The sequence below is a fragment of the Leucoraja erinacea genome, chromosome 39, assembly GCF_028641065.1.
Source record: "Leucoraja erinacea ecotype New England chromosome 39, Leri_hhj_1, whole genome shotgun sequence".
Lineage (NCBI taxonomy): Eukaryota > Metazoa > Chordata > Chondrichthyes > Rajiformes > Rajidae > Leucoraja > Leucoraja erinaceus.
The window spans coordinates 5,828,706-5,853,686 of record NC_073415.1 but is presented as its reverse complement, the minus strand read 5'-3'; the positions used below and the strand labels follow the sequence as shown (position 1 = coordinate 5,853,686).

General features: G+C 49.3%; 1 protein-coding gene across 1 annotated transcript in view; it reads right to left on the bottom strand.

Moving 5' to 3' along the window:
• The window catches only part of LOC129714317 (neurogenic locus notch homolog protein 2-like), a 139,353-nt gene that overhangs the window by 8,876 nt on the left and 105,496 nt on the right, over nucleotides 1-24,981 (bottom strand). The window contains 18 exon segments of the mRNA XM_055663857.1: nucleotides 171-475; nucleotides 1,962-2,130; nucleotides 4,056-4,158; nucleotides 5,007-5,223; nucleotides 6,204-6,352; nucleotides 6,779-7,129; nucleotides 9,117-9,151; nucleotides 9,153-9,635; nucleotides 10,742-10,854; nucleotides 11,366-11,617; nucleotides 12,763-12,895; nucleotides 13,337-13,521; nucleotides 14,192-14,345; nucleotides 15,232-15,433; nucleotides 19,554-19,782; nucleotides 21,106-21,258; nucleotides 22,247-22,366; nucleotides 24,455-24,568. Coding sequence (XP_055519832.1) covers nucleotides 171-475; nucleotides 1,962-2,130; nucleotides 4,056-4,158; nucleotides 5,007-5,223; nucleotides 6,204-6,352; nucleotides 6,779-7,129; nucleotides 9,117-9,151; nucleotides 9,153-9,635; nucleotides 10,742-10,854; nucleotides 11,366-11,617; nucleotides 12,763-12,895; nucleotides 13,337-13,521; nucleotides 14,192-14,345; nucleotides 15,232-15,433; nucleotides 19,554-19,782; nucleotides 21,106-21,258; nucleotides 22,247-22,366; nucleotides 24,455-24,568 — 3,467 coding nt within the window.

Here is a 24,981-nt window from a genome sequence, read left to right as displayed (position 1 = left end):
CTGGCTGATATGAAGGGGCATTGCTACTGTTTCACTTGGCATCTTTACATGTTACTATGAAGGCTACTTGCCATTTACTATACCTTGCTAATATTAAGGGCTGATGGGGGAGCACTGATCATTGCCCATGTCACCCTTCCAGCTTCGTGGCATCTTTCCTGGAGTGTTACCTGGAAGACTCCTTGTGCATCGGCCGCGACAGCTGCGTGCAGGGGAGAGCGGCCGGTGTTGTCCTGGGCGTTGGCGTCTGCCCCGGCATCCAGCAGCCGTTTGGCAGCGTCAGCGCGGGCATAGCGGGCGGCCAGGTGCAGGGCCGTCTCGCCCGTCCGGTCCGTCTGGGCACACAGGTTGGCACCCTGGTAGATGAGGTCGGAGATGATGTTGGCAGACGAGTCTTCCTGCTCCTCCTCCTCTGCCAGGCCTGTGTCCAGTCCCCCACCGCAGTAGGATGCCAGCATCAGCGGAGTAAAACCATCTACAAGCACAACACAGCCACACCTCACCTTCAGCACACATAGGTTTAAGCAGGGGGGGGGGGGGGGGGGGGGGGGGGGGGAGATTTAACAGGAACCCGAGGGCTAACTTTTTCCACCCAAAGGATGGTGGGTGTTCATAGGTTCATAACTTCAAGTTGCAGATTTAGGCCATTCGGCCCATCAAGTCTATTCCACCATTCAATCATGGATGATCCATCTCGCCCTCTCAATCCCATAACCCCGGACACCCTTGCTGAATCTCCACTTTAAAAATATCCATTGACTTGGCCTCCACAGCCATCTGTGGGAATGAATTCCACAGATTCACCACCCTCTGGCAAAGGAAATCCCTTCTAATTGCCTTTCTCAAGGTACATCCTGTTATTCTGAGTCGATGACACTCCCACTAGTGTAAACATCCTCTCACCGTTCCCTCTATCCAGGCCCTTCACTATGTATGTAGTGACACAGTCACTGTGTATGGAGCGAGCTGCCGGAGGAGGTAGTTGAGACAACTATTATTGCAACGTTTAAGAAATATTTAGACAGGTACATGGATAGGGCAGGTTTAGAGGGATATGGGCCGAATGCTAGGCGTGGATAAGACGTGATGGCCGGTGTGGGTAAGTTGGTCCAAGAGGTCAGTTAAGTCATTAAAGTCAAGCTGTAAGACTATGGCTTTAATTCACACTACGTGTGATGTTCGCAGCAAACTCTGTGGTCCGTGGATTTCATATCACAGATGCAGGCCATTCAGCCCCATGCTGCATGCTGAACCAGCCTTCTTTTGATTGCTGTGGTATATCAGGGTATCTAACACATGAAGCAGCTGCACATGAGCAGACATGACTGACACCCCCCCCCATGTCTGCATATCCAATCCTTTCCACTCATCACTTTAATTTCATGTTCATGTATTTTGTGTTTATGACTGTTCCCCTCCTGGGATAAATAGAGTTCTATCGTATCACACATCCACTCTATCCAGGCCTTTCCAAAGGGCCTGTTTCTGTGCTATATGACTATGACAATAGAAAATAGACAATAGTTGCAGGAGGAGGCCATTCGGCCCTTCGAGCCAGCACCACCATTCAATGTGATCATGGGTGATCATCCACAAACAGTACCCCCCGTTCCTGCCTTGTCCCCATATCCCTTGACTCCGCTATCCATAAGAGCTCTATCAGATTCAGATTCAGATTCAATTTTAATTGTCATTGTCAGTGTACAGTACAGAGACAACGAAATGCATTTGTTGCTCTATCTAACTCCCTCTTGAAAGCATCCAGAGAATTGGCCTCCACTACCTTCTGAGGCAGAGATTTCTATGCACCAACCATTTCCAGACCAGAGGCTGTGGCCAGGATTGTGGGCCTCTACATTGCAAGACAGCTCAACATGAACCCACTGGAGCACCATAACTCAGCCCTCCCTCATGGAGTAAGCCCTTGCTTGGCTCTGGACCGCGCGGGGACACTCCATTACCTGGGCCTCGGACATTCACGTCCATGCAGTCCGAGTCAAACTCTCCCTGAGGTGGGGTCAGGGCCATGGAGGGAGGCATGCGGATGTCAGCAGCCGCAAGGTGATGTTGTGTCCACTGGCGACAGTCGACGGTATCCTCGCTATCCGACAGGGTGCTGGGTTCCTCCACCTGAGGAGCACAAGAGGTATTGGAGATGCAATCAGTTACGGTTATAGTCAGAAGTTGTGACCACTGCCCAGTCCATCACCGGCTCTGACCTCCCCACCATCGAAGGGATTTACTGGAGTCGCTGCCTCAAAAAGGCAGCCAACATCATAAAGGACCCACACCACCCTGGCCACGCACTCATTTCACCCCTGCCATCGGGTAGAAGGTACAGGAGCCTGAAAACCGTAACGTCCAGCTTCAGGAACAGCTTCGTCCTACAGCCTTCAGGCTATTAAACACTACAACCTCCAATAAGCTTTGAACTACACAGACTATTATTGTTACGATCGGACTTTTATAGTTTGATTTTTATGTGTGTGCGTGTGTGTTTTTCTACATGTGTGTGTGTGTACGTGTGTGTGTGTGTGTGTTTATACGTGTGTGTATGTGTGTGTGTGTGTGTGTGTGTGTATATGTGTGTGTGTGTGTGTGTGTGTGTGTGTACGTGTGTGTGTGTGTGTGTGTGTGTGTGTGTGCGTACGTGTGTGTGTATGTGTGTGTGTGTGTGTACGTGTGTGTGTGTGTGTGTGTGTTGTGTGTGTGTGTGTGTGCGTGTGCGTGTGCGTGTGTATGTGTGTGTGTGTGTACGTGTGTGTGTGTGTGTGTGTACGTGTGTGTGTGTGTGTGTACGTGTGTGTATGTGTGTGTGTGTGCGTGTGTGTGTGTGTGTGTGTGTGTGTGTGTGTGCGTACGTGTATGTGTGTGTGTGTGCGTATGTGTGTGTGTGTGTGCGTGCGAAAGAAAGAGAAAAAGAGAGTGAGAGTGAGAGTGTGAGTGTGTATATAAGATTTTACATATTAAAAAAATGTCTGTGTGAACACTCTCTGTGTATACATGTGAGTATACACACTGAACTTTTTTTTTCTCGTTTATTATATTCTATACAGATAGAACAATGAAATTATTACTTGTTGCAGCACAACAGGGTATGTAAACACAGCACACTGGTGGGGAGGTCAGAACCGGTGATGGACTGGACAATGGTCACAACACTTTGCAGTCAAGTTGCCGAGCCAGGCAGTGATGCCTACAATGGGACTGAAGAATCCTATCTACTGCCTGCCACGACAGCAAGGCTCCCTCAGGTAGATCAGAGGGCTAGGTCATCTCCACGTGCAGAGTAACAGCGATGCAAAGGAGCTTAGGTTGATAAAGACCCTGCTGACCACTTCAAACGTTTGGATTACCTTAACACAACACTGACGTCAGGAAAGTGCAAGGAGTTTCCTCAGGCACTGTGCAAAAACATTGTGGTTCCGACAACATATTGTGGTGCCGAGCTCTGGGCAGAAGCTGAATCAATAGCTTTGGACGAGTACAAGGATCGAAGAGGTTTACAGGGAATTACAGACAGAATTGTATCAGCCAGAGGATGATTGCAATCTGGAAAACACTAGCTGAGGGAGAGCACTTAAGTCATAAAAACGTACCAGCCAGGTGATGGTAAATGGTATTAGAGATGGGGACGTTATATTCAGCATGGGCATGTTGGGCCGAAGGGCCTGTTCTCTATATATTGAGCCTTTGGCACTATATATACTTGCAGGGGCAAAGAAAATTGCAATGAAGTTGGGCATCAGAGTGGCACATGGTAGAGTTGTTGCCTCCCAAAGCTAGAGACCTGGGTTCGGTCCTGACCTCGGGTGCTGTCTGTGTGGAGTTTGCATGTTCTCCCTGTGATTGCGTGGGTTTCCTCCAACGTGCGGGTTTGCAGGTTAACTGGCCTCTGTAAAATTGCCCCTAGTGTGCAGGGAGTGAATGATAAAGTGGGGTAACATAGAACTAGTGTGACTAGTGTGACTCTGTTGAACAAAGGGCTAGTTTCCATGCTGTATATGGAAACTAAGATGAAAGGAACAGGTGAACAAAACGTAGAGAGGGATCACCTTAAGCCTCTTTGCCTCAGGACATTCCGTGTCCAGCCACTGCCCAGTCTGCAGGTCTCGCTCACTGATCAGACCTTCCTCCACCATCGATTTGGAGATGTGCCTGGGTAGAAACATGATGACAACCAATGTAAACCAGGCCCTAGATGGTTCCTTGACTAGCACCTAACTGCTGGCAGCAGGAAGCCACAAGGCCTAAGTAACGGCATGTATGGCATGCATTCTCTTTGAAACAGACATTACACAATCACTCGTAATTGATCGAGGCAGCACGATGGCGCAGCGGTAGAGTTGCTGTCTTACAACGCAGGTTCGATCCTGACCACGGATGCTGTCTGTAGGGAGTTTGCACGTTCTCCCCGTGACCACATGGGTGTTCTCTGCCTTTCTCCCACATTCCATCGACGTACAGGTTTGTAGGTTAATTGGCTTGGGACGAATGTAAAAATTGTCCCTAGTGTGGGACAGCGTTAAGGGCCTGTCCCACTTACATGACCTTTACAGGCAACTGCCGCCACCCGTGTGATAGGTCGCCGAAATTTTCAACATGTTGAAAATTCAACGGCAACCAGAAAGACGCTCCGACTCTTTGGAGACCTCTCAGGACCATTGGAGACCTCCCATGACCACGGTTGGGAGAGGTCTCATATGGTTGTGAGAGGCCACCCGCGACATGTCGCTAGGGGTCGCCTGTATGGTCGTGGGAGGTCTCCTATAGTCGTAAGAGGTCTCCAAAGAGTCGAAGAGTCTTTCTGGTTGCCACTGAATTTTTAACATGTTGAAGATTTTGGTGACCCATGACGAGTGCCGGCAGTCGCCTATAATGGTCGCGTAAGTAGGGACAGGCCCTTTAGTGTGCGGGGATCGCTGGTCAGTGCGGGGAGGGATATGATGGGGGAGGGCAGTGAAGATGGACTCCAGCATGGCCCATAGTAGAGGCTGAGGACTTACTTCATTCCCAGCGCATCCTGTCCCACCGGCTCGCGACGGTTCTTGTTGCTGTTGTCCTTCTTCAGGGTGAATCCCTCGGGGAACCAGAGCAGGCTCTGCTCCCGCTTGCGCCGGGCCACCAGCACGCCCAGGATGAGGATGACGGTGAGGATGACGGCAGCCACGATCATCAGTGGCAGGAGGTTCATGGGGGCCGCCGGCAGTGGCAGCTGTTCGCCTGCGGGACGGGCAAACAACACGAGTCAAGAGCCGGCTCATCCTCCGATGTCCCAAAACACCAACAGTTACATTCTTACTTGTGCCAGCACAACAGGTTTGTCAACATGAAGATAGACACAAAAACCTGGAGTAACTCAGTGGGACATTGGAATTTAAAAGGATCCGAGGGGATCTTATACAAACATATAACATTCTTAAGGGATTGGACAGGCTAGATGTAGGAAAAATGTTCCCCATGTTGGGGGAGTCAGAACCAGGAGTCACAGTTTAAGAATAAGGGGTAAACCATTTAGGACTGCGATGAGGAATATAGTTTCACCCAGAGGGTTGTGAATCTGTTGAATTCTCTGCCACAGAAGACAGTGGCCAATTCACTGGATATATTCAAGAGAGTTAGATATAGCTCTTAGGGCTAACTGAATCAAAGGGTATGGGGAGAAAGCAGGAACGGGGTACTATTTTGGATAATCAGCCACGATAATATTGAATGGCAGTGCTGGCTCGAAGGGCTGAATGGCCTACACCTGCACCTATTTCCTATGTTTTTCTGGGACAGGCAGCATTCTTCAGTCTGAACAAAGGTCTCGACCCGAAACGTCACCCACTCCTTCTGCCCAGAGATGCTGCCTGTCCCGCTGAATTACTCCAGCATTTGTGTGTCTACCTTTGGTTTAAACCAGCATCTGCAGTTCCTTCCTGCCCAGGTTTGTAAACACAGTGCTCAATAGATAAATATAATATAGAAACATCAAGAAAGTTCAATTAATTTTTTTTAAACAAATGATTTAGTGCAAGTGAGCAAAATAAAGCCTGAAGTCCCTAGTGACAACCAAAGGTTCTGAAGAAGGGTTTCAGCCCGAAACGTTGCCTATTTCCTTCGCTCCATAGATGCTGCCTCACCCGCTGAGTTTCTCCAGCATTTTTGTCCAATTTTGGTGCTCAGTTTCCCCGCGCAGTTAGAGAAGGAGAGACACTTACTGTCGACATCTTTGATGGGGTAGGGGAAGTGTAGGCTGCCCACTGTAGACAGGGCCCCGATGTAGGCAGCAGCGCTCTCTGCCGTTGGGAAGCATTCGCCAGTCGCCTGCAGGCACAGACGGTTGTCGATCTCCAGGCTCACCTTGGACCTGCACAGACAGGGCTCAACTTCAGACTCCACGGGACAGTGTTAACGGGTTCGAGCAGGTCGGTGGACAGAGCTGGTCAGGGAGGTCCGTCTCATCTCCGTGGGGAACAGGCGCGGGGTTCCAACATCCAATCCTCCCCGCGATACAGAGTGTGAAAAGGCTTCAGTTATTACAACAGCCGAAACACAACAGGTAGGTAGTATAACCACACTTTGGCAGGTGCGTGGATAGGAAAGGGTTAGTGGGATGTGGGTCAAACGCAGGCAGGTGGGAATAGCGTAGATGGGGTTTGGTGGTGGTGTCAAGGGCAAGGGCCGGTGTCTGTTCTGTACGGCTCTATGTCTGAGGGCAGCAAGATGGGATAAAGGAAGGGAGGGGGAATGGGGAGATGGGGAACGGGAGGCTGTGGGAACGGGAACCCCTTACCCGATGACCTTCTGTTCCTGCTCGCGCCGGGCCCGGCTTGGGGCGGCCGAGCGTTTGCCGATCCGGGAGCTGGCGCCGTAGTAGGGGTAGATCATATACTGGCCGCTGCTGTCCTTCTTGAAGCGTAGGGTGGCGCGCAGGATGGAGCCCAGCTTCTGCAGGAAGTTGGCGCTGCTCTGGAGCAGCTGGTCGGGGGGCAGCAGCACGATGACGATGAGCGTGCCCTCGGCCAGGCGCGCTGGCACGTCCGACGCACAGTCCAGCCCGTCCCAGCCACACTCCTCGTTGTTGCAGCCCTGGTCACAGCGCTGGTCCGCGTAGTGGTCTGCACAGTACTTCTCGTACAACGGGCTGCGGACAGACGTTTGATCAGTACGGGTGTCAGGGGTTATGGGGAGAAGGGGGTTAGGAGGGAGAGGTAGATCAGCCATGATTGAATGGCGGAGTAGACTTGATGGGCCAAATGGCCTAATTTCAGTATTTACTTTATTGTCATTTCACCGAGTACTTGCATAGACAGAAGAAACAAAAAATTGTTTCTCATTAATTAATAAATTAATTGCATAATAATAATAATAAGTGCAATTAATAAAAAACAGAAATAAATACTTACAACTTAAAAATTATCATATCTAAAATAGACCTAAAATTAAACTAAAAACAGACATTCAAACCGAACAGTGTCTTAACCTTGACAGGTGTCTAGCGGTCAAGGTTTGGGCGAGGTTAGATGTGGAGGGTGTGTGTGTATGGGGAGGGGACACAGTCCGTTAACCATTTGTATTGCTTGTGGGAAGATGCTGTGTAGCATCCTGCTGGTTCTGCAGGTGATGCTCCTGTACCTCTTCCCAGATGGCAGAATGGAGAAGATGTGGTGGGCTGAGTGGGTAAGGGTCCTTAATGATGGAGATGGCTTTGTGGATGCAGTGCTTCTGGTAGATCTCCAACAGGAAAGGGAGTGGGGCACCAATGATCCTACTGGCTGTCTTCACTATCCTGTTTAGCTGTCTTTGTTCTCTCCTATCACTTATGACCTTATGACATGGCAACGGCCTCCCCCCCGTGGCAGTGACCCTGCATTGCATGCTTGTCATCATCTAGTCTCAACCTCCCACCATCATATCTACGCCACTAGTGCACCCGGCTTCCATCCTGGCCTCGGATACTACCCACGTGGAGTTTGCACCTACTCTCTGCGACCACCTGAGTTTCCCCTGGTTAATACAGTTTCCTCCCACATCCTAAAGTATATATAACACTACATATCAAATGGCGATGTTACAATCCTGATCCAGGATACAGTTAACCCCCCCATCCCCCTCCATGATGTCCGTAAGGAATCGCGGGTTCTCTCTCAACGGACACCCTGAGCACCGACGTGGCTCCAGAAAAGGGGAAGACAGTTGGCTTGGGCAGTGCCCTCACCTGCCTGGCACCGTGACCCATGAATGGCCAGCTTGGACCAGGCCCAGGGCATTATCCGTTTTACCCACTCCCCTACACATTGTCAACAGTCAAGAGTGTTCTATTGTCATGTGTCCCAGTAGAACAATGACATGATTACTTACAGCAGCACAACACAATGTGTAAGCATAGTACACTGTAAACAATATAATAATTGAGAAAAAAGGATATATATACACGCACGCACACACACATATACACACACACACACACACACATATATATATATACACACCTACATACCCACATACTGTACATACACACACATACTGTACATATTCACACACATACACGCATAGTGTACATATACACACACACACACACATACACACACACACACATATATATATACACACCTACATACCCACATACTGTACATACACACACATACTGTACATATACACACACATACACGCATAGTGTACATACACACACATACACACACATATATGCATACACATATACACATCGACATACACACACATATATACACACACACATATACACACCTACATACACACATACTGTACATATACACACACATATATACACACATACTTTACATATACACACACACTGTACATATACATCCATACATGCATACACACATACATATATACACACAAACACACACATACTGTATATATATACACACACACATACACATACATGCACATACACACACACACACACACATATACACATACATGCACACACACTGTATATGTACACACACATAAAAATCAAGCAATCAATCATAGTGTAAAAAGAAAACAACACAAAGAATAATAACCCAAAGACGAGGATATTGGGCCTAAAATGGAGGCAGTGAGCAAGGAGCAGCCCCTTGACATATTCCAATTGCTGAACTTACTTGCATGCGCGCTCTTGGCTCTGGCAGTCGAAGTTTGTCGTAGAGACACTCGTGTGTGTTGCAGATCTCGTCACAGATGTTGTTGTTGAAGTTGCTCCGGCAGTGCTGGAAGCTGCACTCCTTCCAGGGGTTGTCGACAGAGAGTGAGCAGTCCCCGCCGTCCCACAGGCAGCTGTGGGTGTTGCACTGCCGGTCACACTCGCCATCGCCAGCCTTGCGCTGGCACTCCGCCAGGGGGCACGGCGGCTCCTTGAGCGGCGGGGTGTAGCCCCGGAGAATCTCACAGTGCCGCCCTCCAAACTCCTTGGGGCACAGGCAGTGGTAGAAGGGGGGCTGGCGGACCAGCCTACACAGCCCGCCGTTACGGCAGGGGCGGCTGGAGCAGGTGGCGTTGGTGCCGGTGCTGGGCTGTGGTTGGCAGCGGGCACCCAGAGGGGTATCGATGCACAGCTCGCTGCTCCGGCACACCAGGCTACGGCAGGTCAGGACGCTGCGCTCGCAGTTGGGCCCGGTGTAGCTCTGCAAGAGAAGACCAGGCATCGAGTTATACTCCCCTGCGACAAAGTGGTTCAGCTTTCGGGTTAGCTCCGCACAGTGGCTCAGCGGTAGAGTTGTTGCCTTACAGCACCAGAGACCCGGGTTCAATCCTAACTACGGGTGCCGCCTATATAGAGTTTGTATGTTCTCCCCGTGACCACGTGGGTTTTCTCCAGGTGCTCCGGTTTCTTCCCACACTCCTAAGTCGTACAGGTTTGTAGGTTAATTGGCTTGGTATTAATGACAATGGTCTCTAGTGTGTGTAGGTGTTAGCAAAGACCCTACAGCGAGCAAGATAGTCCACTTGCCGAAAAAGATGTAGTACAGTCATGGGCAAATTCATGGGTAATTTTCGGCCCCATTTCCGTAACCGGCTTCCGTCTCCGCACCAAAGATCCCGTAGCGGAGCAAAGATACTAGTGCGGAGACGGAAGCCGGTTACGGAAATGGGGCCGAATATTACCCATGAATCTGCCCATCAATCTCCTCGTAAAAATCAAAGTTCTTTGGTAAAAATCTTCTCCTCATTTTCAGAATTTATTCATTTATTAACACAAACTGTTCCCCCGCAACGTTGATTACACTGCGAGTCGGGGCGGGTCGGTTTCAGATTGAGTACCACATCTTAGACAGGTAGATGGACATGCATAGGACAGGTTTGGAAGGATGCGGATATGAATTTCATGTAATTGACATGAATGGTATATGGTGCCATAGTCCAGACTGTAGAACATAGCACAGGATCAGGCCCTTCCACCCACAAACATGATGCTAGATTCAATTCATCTCCTCTGCAGCATGTGACCCCATATTTCCCAATTCACTGCACATCTATGGTCCGACCTAAGCCTTGCCCAGAACATCTCCTTTAGTATTTTCCCATTTAAGACACATTTGGACAGGTACATGGATAGGACAGAGTGAGAGGGGTATGAGCTAAACGCAGGCAGGTGGGACCCGTGTAGATGGGACATGTTGGCCGATGTGGACAAGTTGGGCTGTTTCCACGCTGTATGACTCTAGACGTGGATCGGCCTTGCCGTTGGGAGGGATTTGCGACGAAGGGTCACGGTGGTATGGTCACTCACCAGCTGGCACTTGCAGGTGTAGCCGAGGGGGGTGTTGACTGTGACTTTGCAATGGCCTCCATTCTGACAGGGCTGTGAGTCGCACATGTTGACCACGCTCTTGCAGTGGCGGCCTGGAGAGGAGAGAGAAACGCAAACGGGATGAGCCAGGCTGCCAAGCAGGCATGGTCAGGGCACCAATGCATGCAGAGATTAGAACATCCATGTCATTCAGTGTAAAGGAGAAATCGCACGTGCATACGCGGGTGGGTGCAGGCATGTGTGTGCATGTGTTTGCATGTTATGTATGGGTGCATGCATGTTTGGCTGCATGTATGTGCATGCATGTGAACAAGTAGGATTAAGGGTTCAAGAAGGAACTACAGATGCTAGAAAATTGAAGGTAGACAAAATTGCTGTACCCCGTTCCTGCCTTCTCCCCATATCCCCTGACTCCGCTATTTTTAAGAGCCCTATCTAGTTGTCTCTTGAAACAGTTTTGAAATTAGGAGCTGTTTTGGGTGTGTAATGAAACAAATAAAAATCCAAAACCAAATAATAAGAGTGGTAGTGAGCAAAGGTGAGAGAGAAAGCAGCAGCAGGCTGATGTGTGGCACAAAGGGCCAGTGTTGACCGTGGACTGACCTGTGAAGCCATGCTTGCAGACACACAGGTAGTCATTGGGCAACTGGATGCAGTCGGTGGTGGTCTGCACGTTACACGGGCTCGACAGGCACTCGTTGATGTCGCCTTCGCACCGATGGCCGGTGAACCCCGGGGGGCATCTGCAGGTGTAGCCCCCGATTCCATCCACGCAGGTCCCGTTATTCATACACTTGGGCGCGTTGGTGTGAGGAGACAGGCCGCAGTCGTCGTCGTTAATCTCGCACAGTACCCCTGGGAAGAGACAAGCCCAAGTGATTCAAAGCACCCCAGGCCAGGCCAGGCCAAGCCAGGCCAGCCAACTGCACGTGTAGGAAGAAACTGCAGGTGCTGGTTTACACCGAAATGCTGGAGTAACTCAGCAGGTCAGGCAGCATCTCAGGAGAGAAGGAATGGGTGACGTTTCGGGTCAGAATCCCACTACAGACCGACCTACTGTTCCATCTCTGCACACATCCCTGGTCTCATTGACCTGATAACAATACAATGCACATCCAAGCTCTTCCACCCATAATATCCAATGCCAAGTTAATCTAATCTTCCCTGCCTGTGGAGCTGCAGTAACTCTAGAGGGAGCCAAACTTTACACATTGGATCCAGATTTGAACACATTTAAGTAGCCAGATCGCTGCAATTCTTCCCTTAGTGTTACTTGTTGGTTGCTTGATACTTTATTGTCACGTGTACTTGGCACAGTGAGATGCGTTGCGTACAGTACAAGTATGCAACAGTCGCCACGTAAAGGGTGCCGACAGACTTACAAAAGCATTCACTATACTCCCACTTCATTCCTCCCCCAACCACCCCCACTCCATCGCCTCTTTGTTCTTGGCCGCCCCCACACCGGGTCATTAGGTCAGAAGTGATAGGAGCAGAATTAGGCCATTCGGCCCACCAAGTCTACCCCGACATTCAATCATGGCTGCTCTATCTCTCCCTCCTAACCCCATTCTTCTGCCTTCTCCTTATAAGACACCAGCACTAATCCAGAATCTACCTATCTCTGCCTTAAATATATCCACCAAATTTACCTGCACAGCCATCTGTGGCAAAGAATTCCATAGATTCACCACCCTCTGACTAAAGACATTTCTCCTCATCTCCTTCCTAAAAGAAAATCGTTTTTTTTTTAGTTGCAGCAGAATTAAAGTCCTTTAATTTTGCAGTGATGACCTCAAGTCCTAGACTCTCCCACTAGTGGAAACATCCTCCACATCCACTCTATTCAGGCCTTTCACTATTCTGTATATTTCAATGAGGTCCCCCCTCATTCATCTGAACTCACTTTCCCTGTGATGATGTCCCACCGCACCAGGACCACTGACCACACCCCCCCCCCCCCCCCCCCCCCCCAATCCCTGCAATCCAGTTGGCCTTACCTAGAGTTCCCGGAGGGCAGGAGCAGATGTAACGGCCGATCAGATCCAGGCAGGTGCCTCCGTTCTTGCATGGGTTGGACTCGCATTCATTCACCTCCACCTTGCAGGTCTTGCCCTTGTAGCCCGGCGTGCACTGAGGGAACGAGGCCAAAGTTTAGTTCGTCAACGCGATCGCAAGGGAGATAAAGCTCAGCGAGGCAGCATGATTGAGCCGTGACAATCGCAGATGATAGCGGGCAGTGGATCGCCCAATAAGTCATGGAGTCCACAGCCTAAACAAGTCCTTATGCCGAAGATTGACACAAAACGCTGGAGTAACTCAGCGGGACAGGCAGCATCTCTGGAGAGAAGGAATGGGTGACGTATTGAGTGGAGACCCTAGTTCAGACTGAGTCGGGTGAGATGGAGACACAGAGATAAGGAAGGGTAAGGTGTAAAAAAGAGACATCAAAGGGGATGGAGAGAAGGAAAATGTAGAAAAAATCATTGTTAGCTAGAAGGTGACAACAAATGGTTCCTACACACCAGTTTAGTGGAGTAATAGAGATTGTCAAGTTTCAGCCATTTTGCTCACCTCACATCTGTAGCTCCCGATGAAGCTCCTGCAGGTGGCGCCGTTGTGACACGGGCTGGAGGAACACTGGTCTACCTCAGTCTCGCAGTAGCTGCCAGTGTAGGTCTTGGGGCAGACGCAGTAATGTGTCATCCCAGTGTTGAAGCACGTGCCGCCGTGATTACAAGGCTGGTTGGTGGCCGCTCCTTTCGTCAAAAGCAGAAACATGTATTTCAAAACAACAACAACAACAACAACAAATAATCTGCAAGCATTTGTTCCCATATTACCCAACTTTGCACTATGCGAGAAGGCGGAATAGTGGCACAGCTAGTAGAATTGCTGCCTCACGGCGCCAGAGACCCGAGTTCGATCCTGACTATGGGTGCTATCTATGTGGAGTTTACACGTTCTCCATGTGTTTCCTCTGGCTGCTCCGGTTTCCTAAAAATATCCATATCCATTGACTTGGCCTGCACAGCCTTCTGTGAATTTCCTTTATTGTCATTCAGACCTTTCAGTCTGAACGAAATTTTGTGCCTTTAGCCACAGATTCACCACCCTCTGACTAAAGAAATTCCTCCTCATCTACGTCCTTTTATTCTAAGGCTGTGACTTCTGTTTCCACTAGACTCTCCCATCTAATGGAAACATCCTCTCCTCATCCACTCTATCCAGGCATTTCACTATTCGGTAAGTTTCAATGTGGTTCTCCCATCATCCTTCTAAACCTCAGCAACTAGATGCCCAGTGCTGACAAACGCATGATTCCATGTTAATTATTGGTGTGGTTTCATCGTCAAGAGACTGCATGCATCATCCCACCATGCACTGGTGTAGCAACACAGGACACGCAGCAACGCATGTTCCACCCACCTCTCTCCAATGCAGCTGCCTCGCAGGACATGTTGGGGATGTCGCAGTAGTGCCCAGTCCAGCTGTTCGCGCACTCACAGGCGAAGGACAGCCCGGTCACCCGGCAACGCCCGCCGTTCTTGCAGGGGAACCGGCTGCACCAGTCCGTGCCCACCTGCCGGAGGAAGGGAGGACATCCCGTCAGGTGTGGAGGGCTGCGGCCTGCTGCTTAGTTGTCACAGCAGGTCCCCCTGTACCTGCCCACTGCGCCCCCCCCCCCCCCCCCCCCCACCCTCACTGGTTTACACTGAGGGCTGGCTGGGAAAACTGGAGAGCGAGAGATAGAGAGGAGGTGGGAAGAGATAAACAGCGATAGGAGAGGAGAGAGAGAGAGAGAGAGAGATAGAGGGAGAGAGAATAGAGAGTAGGAGGAGAGGTAGAGAAAGATAGGGTGAAATAGAGAGATGGACAGAGAAAGATAGGGTAAAGAGAGAGAGGGGGGAGAGAAGAGAGAGAGAGAGAGGAGAGAGGGAGAGAGAGAGAGAGAGGGAGAGAGAGAGAGAGAGAGAGGAGAGAGAGAGAGGGAGAAAGAGAGAGAGAGAGAGAGAGAGGGAGACAGAGAGAGAGGGAGACAGAGAGAGAGAGAGAGAGAGAGGGACAGAGAGAGGGACAGAGAGAGGGAGACTGAGAGAGGGGGAGAGAGGGAGAGAGAAAGGCAGAGGGGAGAGAAAGGGAGAGGGGGAGAGAAAGGGAGAGGGGGAGAGAAAGGGAGAGGAAGAGAAATGGAGAGGAAGAGAGGTAGAGAGGGAGAGAACGATAGAGAGAGAGCCTCTGAGGAGAAAGAGATAGAGAAGGATCTAGAGAGAGATGGAGGGGAGAGTTAGAAAGGGATGGGGAGAGAGATAGAGGGAGAAAGATAGAGAGGGAGGAAGAGAGACAGAGAGAGTTAGAAGGGGAGATATAGAGATAGAGATGGTGTAGTAGAGAGGAGTATAGGGGGAGAGGGGGCAGGGGTATGTAGTGGGGATGTAATAGAGAGATGTTGTGAGGTAGTCCCATACCTGACACCGTTCCCCAGTGTAGCCTTGGGGACAGGTACACCTGTATGTCTCCAGCCCGTCCACACACACCCCACCATTCAGACACGGCTGTGACACACACTCATCGATGTCTTGCTGGCAATTGGAGCCGGAGAAACCGGCGCGACAGTGGCAGGTGTACGTGTTAACGCCGTCGGTGCAGGACCCTCCGTTGAAGCAGGAGCTGAAACAAAATGCCAGACGAACGTTTGCCCTGTGACTTGGAGCAGTGTTCTGACTCAATCATCTCAGCCCTCAGGCACGATGGCCCATCCAGCTAGTGAGAGATGCCAGCAGATAACCAACAATAGGGCGGCACTGTGGTGCAGCGGTAGAGTTGCTGCCTTACAGCGCCAGAGACCCGGGTTTAATCCTGACCTCAGGTGCTGTCTGTGAGGAGTTTCTATGATCTCCCTGTGACCTGCATGGGTTTTCTCCAGGTGCTCCGGTTTCCTCCCACACTCCAAAGACGTACAGATTGTAGGATTGTTAAGGGTATGGACACGCTAGAGGCAGGAAACATGTTCCCGGTGTTGGGGGAGTCCAGAACCAGGCGCCACAGTTTAAGAATAAGGGGTAAGCCATTTAGAACGGAGAGGAGGAAACACTTTTTCTCACAGAGAGTTGTGAGTCTGTGGAATTCTCTGCCTCAGAGAGTGGTGGAGGCCGGTTCTCTGGATGCTTTCAAGAGAGAGCTAGATAGGGCTCTTAAAAATAGTGGAGTCAGGGGAGAAAGCAGGAACGGGGTACTGATTGGGGATGATCAGCCATGATCACATTGAATGGTGGTGCTGGCTCGAAGGGCTAAATGGCCGACTCCTGCACCTATTGTCTATTGTCCGTTCATTCCGGTGAAGGTGCTGTCCACACGGCAACCAGCCAACGTCGCTTGTCTTTTTATTCTCACTTTTAATTTAATTTCCATTTCAAGTTTTTGTTTACCTCGTTGCGTGTTGTGACAGTTGTCAGACCACTTTCCCTTACGGGGATGAATAAAGTTTATCGTATTGTTTCATAATTGGTTTGACATAATTGTAAATTGTCCCTGGTGTGTTTGATAGTGTTAGTGTACGGGTTGATCACTGGTCAGCATGGACTTGGTGGGCCGAAGGGCCTGCTTCTGTGTTGTATCTCTAGTCTAAAGTCAAAACAGCAGGATATTCTGCTACCTATGACCTGCAGTGATATTTATCCACAGTCAAAAGATGTTCTCAAAGATTAATCACACCTATATGGAACCCCCCCACCACATCCATTTTAAGATATCCAATGAAATGCCGCCACTGTTGCCATGTTGGAATATTATCAGTCGTAGCGGTGAAGTTCAGGCAATGGATTACCTCACGATCCCCGACTTACAGAACTAACTAATGCATTCTCTGATGTACAGAGACATCTTGGAACCCAAGTCCACATCTCCTCGACAGTTGCAACACACGTAGTTAGATGTTCGAAGGGTGCAGAGAAGGTTTGCCAAGATGTTTCGCGGACTCGAGGGACTGAACTAGGCAGATGTTGAGCAGGTTAGGGCTTTATTCCTTGGAGCACAGGAAGATGAGGGGTGATCTTATAGAGGTTTGCAAAATCCTGAGAGGAATAAATTGGGTAAACGCATTGTCTGTTGCCCAGAGTTGGGAATAGAGGTTATGGTGAGAGGGGGAAGGTTTAATAGGAACCCGAGGGGTAACTTTTTTTACACAAAGGGCAGTGGGTGTATGGAACAAGCTGCCGGAGGAGGTAGTTGAAGCAGGTCCTATCGCAAGGTTTAAGAAGCATTTAGACAGGTACATGGATAGGGTCAGTTTGGAAGGATGTGGGCCAAAAGCAGGCAGGTGGGACTAGTGTAAATGGGGTATGTTGGCCGGCGTGGGCAAGCTGGGCCTGAAGGCCTGGTCCCACACTGTATCACAATGACTGAGTGAGCAAGAAGGCGTATGGGATGCCTGCCTTCATCAGTTGGTGTCCTATGAGAGTCAGGAGGTCATGTTGCAGCCTCATAGGACTGCATTTGGGGAACTGTGCGCAGGTGGAAATGCAGGGAATGGAACGATAGCGATGTGTTTACGAAGGAACTGCAGATGCTGGAAAATCAAAGGTGGACTAAAGTGCTGGAGAAACTCAGCGGGTGCAGCAGCATCTATGGAGCGAAGGAAATAGGCAACGTTTTGGGCCAAAACCCTTCTTCAGGAGCTGTAGGGATCTTGTGCAGGAGATAGGTTTACTTGGCAAAACTATCTGTGGCTATCTCTGGAGAATATTAAAACTTGTTATACTTTGAGTTCATTGAGAGTCTCCCAGCAGGGAGTCCCTGCTTGTTTTCTTGGGCTGAATAAAGAGCTGTTACATCAACAGCTTCAGATTCAGTGTGACTCACACAAAGCACAGCAGTCCTGACAAGCTGGGACATACAAGCTAAAACTTGTAGCTTTAACCTCAACAGGTACTATTTCCCACTCCCTTTAAACTCACGTTGGAAAACACAAAGTGCAATAAATACGTCTTGCGATATTAAAAGGAATAATATTCAATAATACATCATCGTTCCATAATCCGGAAGATCTGCTCGTCCAGCACCAAAATCCTGGGCATCCCGGATTATGGGAATGTTACTGGAGAATCAAACTGCATCTCATGTACACTGATAGCAAACTCGTCCGACAGCTAGTGTACACAAGACAAAGTATTTCACACGGTTGCACAAGGCTGCAGAGCAAACAACCCCAGGCACTCAATACAACCCTGTTTAAGGGACTGAGCTACAGGGAGAGGTTGGGCAGGCTAGGACTGCATGGAGTATAGGAGCATAGGAATACATGGAGCGCAGCAGGCTGAAGAGTGATCCTATGGTGGTGTATATAAACATGAGGGGAGTTGAGAGGATGAGTGCACAGTCTTTTAGCCAATGTAGGGGAAGCAAGAACCAGCGGGCATAGGTTTAAAGTGAGTAGGTTTATATAGGTTTCAGAGTGACTCTTAAAGATAGTGGCATCAAGGGGAGAAGGCAGGAATGGGGTACTGATTGTGAATGATCAGCCATGATCATATTGAATGGCGGTGCTGGCTCGAAGGGCCAAATGGCCTACTCCTGCACCTATTGTCTATTGAGAGGGGAAAGATTTGATCAAATCTGCGGGGCAACTTTTTCCAAACAGAGGGTGGTGGGTATGTGGAACGAGCTGCCAGAGGAGGTAGTTGAGGGGCACTGTATAACAAAACATTTGGACAGGTCTGTGGATAAGAACGATTTAGAGGGGAATAGACCAAATTTGGGCAGGTGGGACTAGCGTAGATGGAGCATCTTGGTCAGCATGGGCAAGTTGGGCTGAAGGGCCTGTTTCCACACTGTATGATTCTGGCTCCATTGTGTGAGTTGTCTCTTTGGATACACAAACATCTCACGCATTCACTGACAGTACCTACCTGAGATAATGAGATAAGTAAACGTAACTGGCCTGTACATTTGAGACAAGCTGTAGATAAGACACAAAATGCTGGAGTAACTCAGCGGGACAGGCAGCATCTCTGGAGAGACGGAATGGGTGACGTTTCGGGTCGAGACGCGAAGGAGGATCTTCGTTATTTCAAATTGGTTGCCTTATCTTTTGCGCTACTCACAGTAATATTCAAACATTACGATCGTGACAGCACCTGAAAAATGTTTCATGGGAATCATGAGAGGAATCGTGAGAGTCTCTTGCCCAGAGCAGGGGAATCGGGAACCAGAGGTTTAAGGTGCGGGGAGAATGATTGTAAACTGAGGGGGACATTTTTTCACACAAAGGGTGATAAGTGTATGGAACGAGCTGCCAGAGGAGGTAATAGAAACATAGAAACATAGAACATAGGTGCAGGAGTAGGGCCATTCGGCCCTTCGAGCCTGCACCGCCATTCAATATGATCATGGCTGATCATCCAACTCAGTATCCCATACCTGCCTTCTCTCCATACCCCCTGATCCCCTTAGCCACAAGGGCCACATCTACCTCCCTCTTAAATATAGCCAATGAACTGGCCTCAACTACCCTCTGTGGCAGAGAGTTCCAGAGACTCACCACTCTCTGTGTGAAAAGGTAGTTGAGGCAGGTACAATTGCAACATTTAAGAAGCATTTGGACAGGTTCATGGATAGGACAGGTTTGGAGGGATATGGGCTGGTGGGACTAGTGTAGATGGGACATGTTGTTCGTTGTTGGCCACTGTAAGACTCTATGACTATCTGACAGTGGAGTCATGTAGGTGTAATTATTATGTTCGAACATCTTTTGGCTGCAGTCGGGAGGGGCAGGGTTCATTCACTGACTGACCTTTCCGTGCAGTCCTGAATGTTGTTCTCACAGTGTAGTCCATTGAAGCCAGCCTTGCAGCTGCAGGTGTAGCTGTTGACGTAGTCGGTGCAGGTGCCCCCGTTGCGGCAGGGGCTGCTCTCGCACTCGTTCACCTCGTCCGAGCACCGGGCGCCCGCAAATCCGGGCAGGCAGCTGCAGACAAACGAGTTGACGCCGTCGTGGCACGAGCCACCGTTCACACAGGGACCTGGGGTGAGAAAACAGTAACTAACGCTGACAAAAACGGGCAAACAGTAGCTCAGAGAGTCAGGCAGAACACGGTTCCCAACTCTCCCTTAATGACATATTTTCTATAGCAGGGTGACCAAAATACTCCAAATGTGGCCTCACCAACATCTTGTACAACTGTACGTAACACACAACATCTACACTCGGTACCCTGACTGATTGAGGCCAATGTGCCGAAACCCTTCTTGACCACCCAGGTGATACCACGTTCACCATGTACTATGTGCCTGCAATTCTAGATCCCTCTGCTCTACAACACTCCCCAGAGCCCTGCCATTAACTGTGATGTCCGGCTCTGGACCAAATCTTTTACCTCCATGGGTGCAGGAGTCTGAAGAGGAAGAGGCCACTGCCTGGAAGTTAAGGGGAGGCGAGTTCTGGCCTCGTTGTTTGGGTCAATAGATATTTCTTCAGAAATGAAGAGGCACATTTTGAAATAGACAATAGACAATACACAATAGGTGCAGGAGGAGGCCATTCGGCCCTTCGAGCCAGCACCGCCATTCATTGTAATCATGGCTGATCATCCCCAATCAATAACCCGTGCCTGCCTTCTCCCCATAGCCCTCGATTCCACTAGCCCCTAGAGCTCTATCTAACTCTCTCTTAAATCCATCCAGCGATTTGGCCTCCACTGCCCTCTGTGGCAGGGAATTCCACAGATTCACATCTCTCTGGGTGGAAACGTTTTTTTCTCACCTCAGTCTTAAATGGCCTCCCCTTTATTCTAAGAATAAAGGAGATGTCGTTTGGAGATATAGCATGGAAACAGGCCCTTCAGCCCACGCCGACCATCGCTCACTCATTCACACTGGTTCTATGGTATTCCACATTTCCCATCCACTCCCTCCACACTCGGGGCAATTTACAGGGGGACAACTAACCTACAAACGCACACTTTTTTGGGATGTGGAAGGGAACCAGAGCACCCGGGGGAATCCACAACGGCAGAAGTAAGTAAGTTTATTGGCCAAATATTCACATACAAGGAATTTGCCTTGGTGCTCCGCCCACAAGTAACAACATGACATACAGTGACAGTTACGAATGACTCAGAAAACACTAAACGTTAATAATAATAAAACATTAATGATAAAACACCATTGATCAAGAATATGAACCAACAAAATACCAGAACGGAATCTAATGGAAGGGTTTAAAAGGTCTCGGTTTCAGGAACCAACGGAGAGAGCAGAAAGTAAAACGTTTACGATAGGTTTTATTTTGCTGTAATTGCACTCAAGATGAACGGCTGATTGCTGAATGATTAATAAACACTCACTTGGATAGCAGTCGTTGATGTCGGTCTCACAGTTGTGGCCTGCAAAGCCCGGCCCACACGCACAGATGTAGCTTCCCAACGTGTTGGTACAGCTGCCTCGATTCTTGCAAGGGTTGGATACACACTCATCAACATCCACTTGACAGATCCGACCTGAGGGTGTAGGTGTAGGTGTGTGCGTGTGAGACACAGAGAGAGTGAGAGAAAGGAAATGATAATATACCATTAAGCAAAGAATGCTTCAAGTGCATTTGCGTAACACACAAAATTACCAGCAAAGCGCACTATGTGCTGGAAGAGCTCAACGGGTCAGGCAGCATCTGGGGAGGGAATGGACAGGCGACGTTTCAGGTTGGGATTCTTATTCAGATCCTTGATTCTACAAAGCCCTCAATGGGCTTGCCCCTCCTACATTAAAAGTCTTCTCACCCACCACTCCACCTCCAGGTCCCTCAGATCTGCCGACTTGGGGCTGCTGAATATCCCGCGGTCTAGGCACAAGCTCAGGGGCGAGCGCGACTTTGCGGTTGCAGTTCCTAGACTGTGGAACAACTTCCCCCTTCCCATCAGAGCTGCCCCCTCCATCGACTCCTTTAAGTCAAGACTAAAATCTTATCTATACTCCCAAGCCTTTCCTGACGTCCACTGAGCGAGGGCTATATGTATATATGTATGTTGTTTGTTTGTTTATACTATTCTTATAACAAATGTAAAGCACTTTGGCCAACGAGAGTTGTTTTATTAAATGCGCTATATAAATAAATGTGACTTGACTTAACTTGACTTGATTATAAAGAAGGGTCTCGACCTGAAACATCACCTGCCAGTCTGCAGAAAGGTCCCGACCTTAAACATCAACGGTCAGTCTGAAGGGTCTCGACCTTAAACATCACCTGTCAGTCTGAAGAAGGGTCAGAAGGATCCAGACCTAAAAATCACCTGTCTCAGCCCAAAATGTCCCCTATCGGTCTTACAATGGGGGTCACAGCCTGAAATGTCTTCTGGCCATTTTCTCCCCAGATGTTGCCTGATCCACTGAAACCCTTCAGCACTTGGTTCTAGATTGCAACGTCAGCAGTTTCTTGAGTCCCTCCTCATTCCCCAATGCCGGGGAAGAAGGGGAAGTCCAGAGTCCCGTTACCTTGCCATCCGTCAGCGCAGGTGCACACAAAGTCCTCGTAGTCAGGGGTGTGGTCACAGAAGCCACCGTTCCCACACGGGTTGGGAGAGCAGGGAATCAGGACGTTCTCACAGTTTTCTCCTGTGGACAGAGAAAGGAACAGTTGTCACCCAAGGGTTATTGCTCGATGGGAGTGGTGATCGCAGGGTGGTCTGGGCTAATGCGTTCACGGTACCGTCTGCTCAGTGGCGTTAGCAGGACTCCATCACCGTTAACCCACCAACAGGTCAGACAAACATCAAGAGTCTTTCATTGTGATGTGTTCCCACAACAGAGCAATGAAGTTCTAACTTGCAGGACATTTTCTATATTCCCAATCAAGTCCAGAACCAGGGGCCACAGTTTAAGAATAAGGAGTAAGCCATTTAGAATAGAGATGAGGAAACACTTTTGCACCCAAAGAGTTGTAAATCTGTGGAATTCTCTGCCACAGAAGGCAGTGGGGGTCAATTCTCTGGATGCTTTCAAGAGAGTTAGATAGAGCTCTTAAAGATAGTGGAGTAAACGGATATGGGGAGAAGGCAGGAACGGGGTACTGATTGTGGATGATCAGCCGTGATCACAGTGAATGGTGGTGCTGGCTCGAAGGGCCAAATAGCCTACTCCAGCAGCTATTTTCTATGTTTCCTTGTTAATCTTGCACTGTATGTTATTCATGTTACTCCCTTTCTTGTGTATTTGTACACTGTGGGCGGGTTGATTGGAATCATGTATTGGCTTTCACTGTGGCTTTTCACTGTACACTTGGCATTAAACTAAACTGAAACTCAAACTCCCTCCATCAATCCACCCAACGGCATTAACAGGATTATCTCGTATGTCTGAAGGACATATAACTGAAGCAATTCGGTTACTTCGAGTGTCCCGGGGAGCTGCGCGGGCCCAATCCACCCGCTGATCTATCTGGGCGCTGACGACCAGAATGCGCCCCGGTAGACCCGACTCGTCCCACAGGTCTCTCAGGGGACTCAATGGCAGTGGCGATGGGAGCCTTGGAGGTGGCAGAGGGAGACTCGGTGGCAGCTTGAGCCTCGACGGCACCAGGAGCCTCGGCACTGATGGAGCCTCAACGGCAACAGGAGCCTCGGCAGTGATGGAGCCTCGATGGCAACAGGAGCCTCGGCAGTGATGGAGCCTCGACGGCAACAGGAGCCTCGGCAGTGATGGAGCCTCGGCAACGGCGGGACCCTTGTCGGTAGTGGACCGTGAGACAATGGGGACCGCCATGAAGAGCAATGGAGGACCAGGAGTAGGGGGGGGTGGGGTACTCTAGATTTAGAATCCTCTGCCCAGAGGGTATATGCCTGCGTTTGTTTGTTTGTTTGTTTGTTGTCCATTCCGGTTTAGGTGCTGTGCATGCGGCAGCCAGCCTACAGTCGGTGGCAATTTCTGTAACAAAAAAAAACCTGGGAGTGGCACAGTGGGGGTGGGTTGCCAATTTGTCATTTACAGTTGGAATCCCCCTTTAATGGTGAAGTTTGTTTCATGATATGAATCTTCACTGCCCATGGATGACGGATGGATGGGTGACTCATATTAATAATTAACGGGAAGTATTCTTCTGGTTCAACTTGCAAGCAAAGCATTAGAGTGTTACACCCACAGGAGATTTTACAAGCATGTTGCCAGGACTAGAGGGTGTGAGCTATAGGGAGAGGTTGAGTAGGCTGGGTCTCTATTCCTTGTAGCTCAGGAAGATGAGGTGTAATCTTATAGAGGTGCATAAAATCAGGAGAGGAATAGATTGGGTAGATGCACAGAATCTCTTGCCAAATCGAGGACAGGTTCAAGGTGAAGGGGGAAAAGATTTAATAGGAATCTGAGGGGAAACTTTTTGGTGGGTGTATGGAACAAGCTGCCAGAGGAGGCAGTCGAGGCTGGGCTGGGACTATCCCAATGTTTAAGAAGCAGTTATACAGGTACATGGATAGGACAGGTTTGGAGGGATATGGACCAAACGCAGGCAGGTGGGACTAGTGTAGCTGGGACATGTTGGCCGGTAACATGTGTGGGCAAGTTGGGCCGAAGGGCCTGTTTCCACACTTTATGACACCCATATATCTGGGGGTCATTGGCTGATTACTGATGAAACTTGTTGATGTTAAATGCAAAGCCGTGGCAAGCGGTAACTAGTGAGATGGCTCAGTCCACCTGAGATTGGATTCTTACCTGTATAAGGCAGCTCACACTGGCAGGAATAACTAGCAATCCCATCCACGCACACTGCTTTGTTCAAGCATGGGTTCGAGGCACAATCGTTGACATTGAGTTGGCAGTGCTGGCCTGCGTGAAGCAATAACAATGGATTTACTGCAAGGTCTACATTTAGTCAGGCAGGCATGATACCTCCAGGCTCGGAGGACTTGAAGGGGCCACATCATATTTAGTAACACAAGTAAGTATCTGCGTTCTTTCTTTATTTTTTTATCATTTAAAAATAAATTGGATAGTTATATGGATGGGAAGGGAATGGAGGGTTATGGGCTGAGTGCAGGTATATGGGACTAGGGGAGATTATGTGTTCGGCACGGACTAGAAGGGTCGAGATGGCCTGTTTCCGTGCTGTAATTGTTATATGGTTCTTTAATTTTAAAGAAGTTAGTTGAGCGTTTGTCTTTGTGCTGGGAGTTATTAAGAACTGGTATATTCTACATGTTGTGAAGGACATGGTAACACATTGAAGGACAACTTTGAGA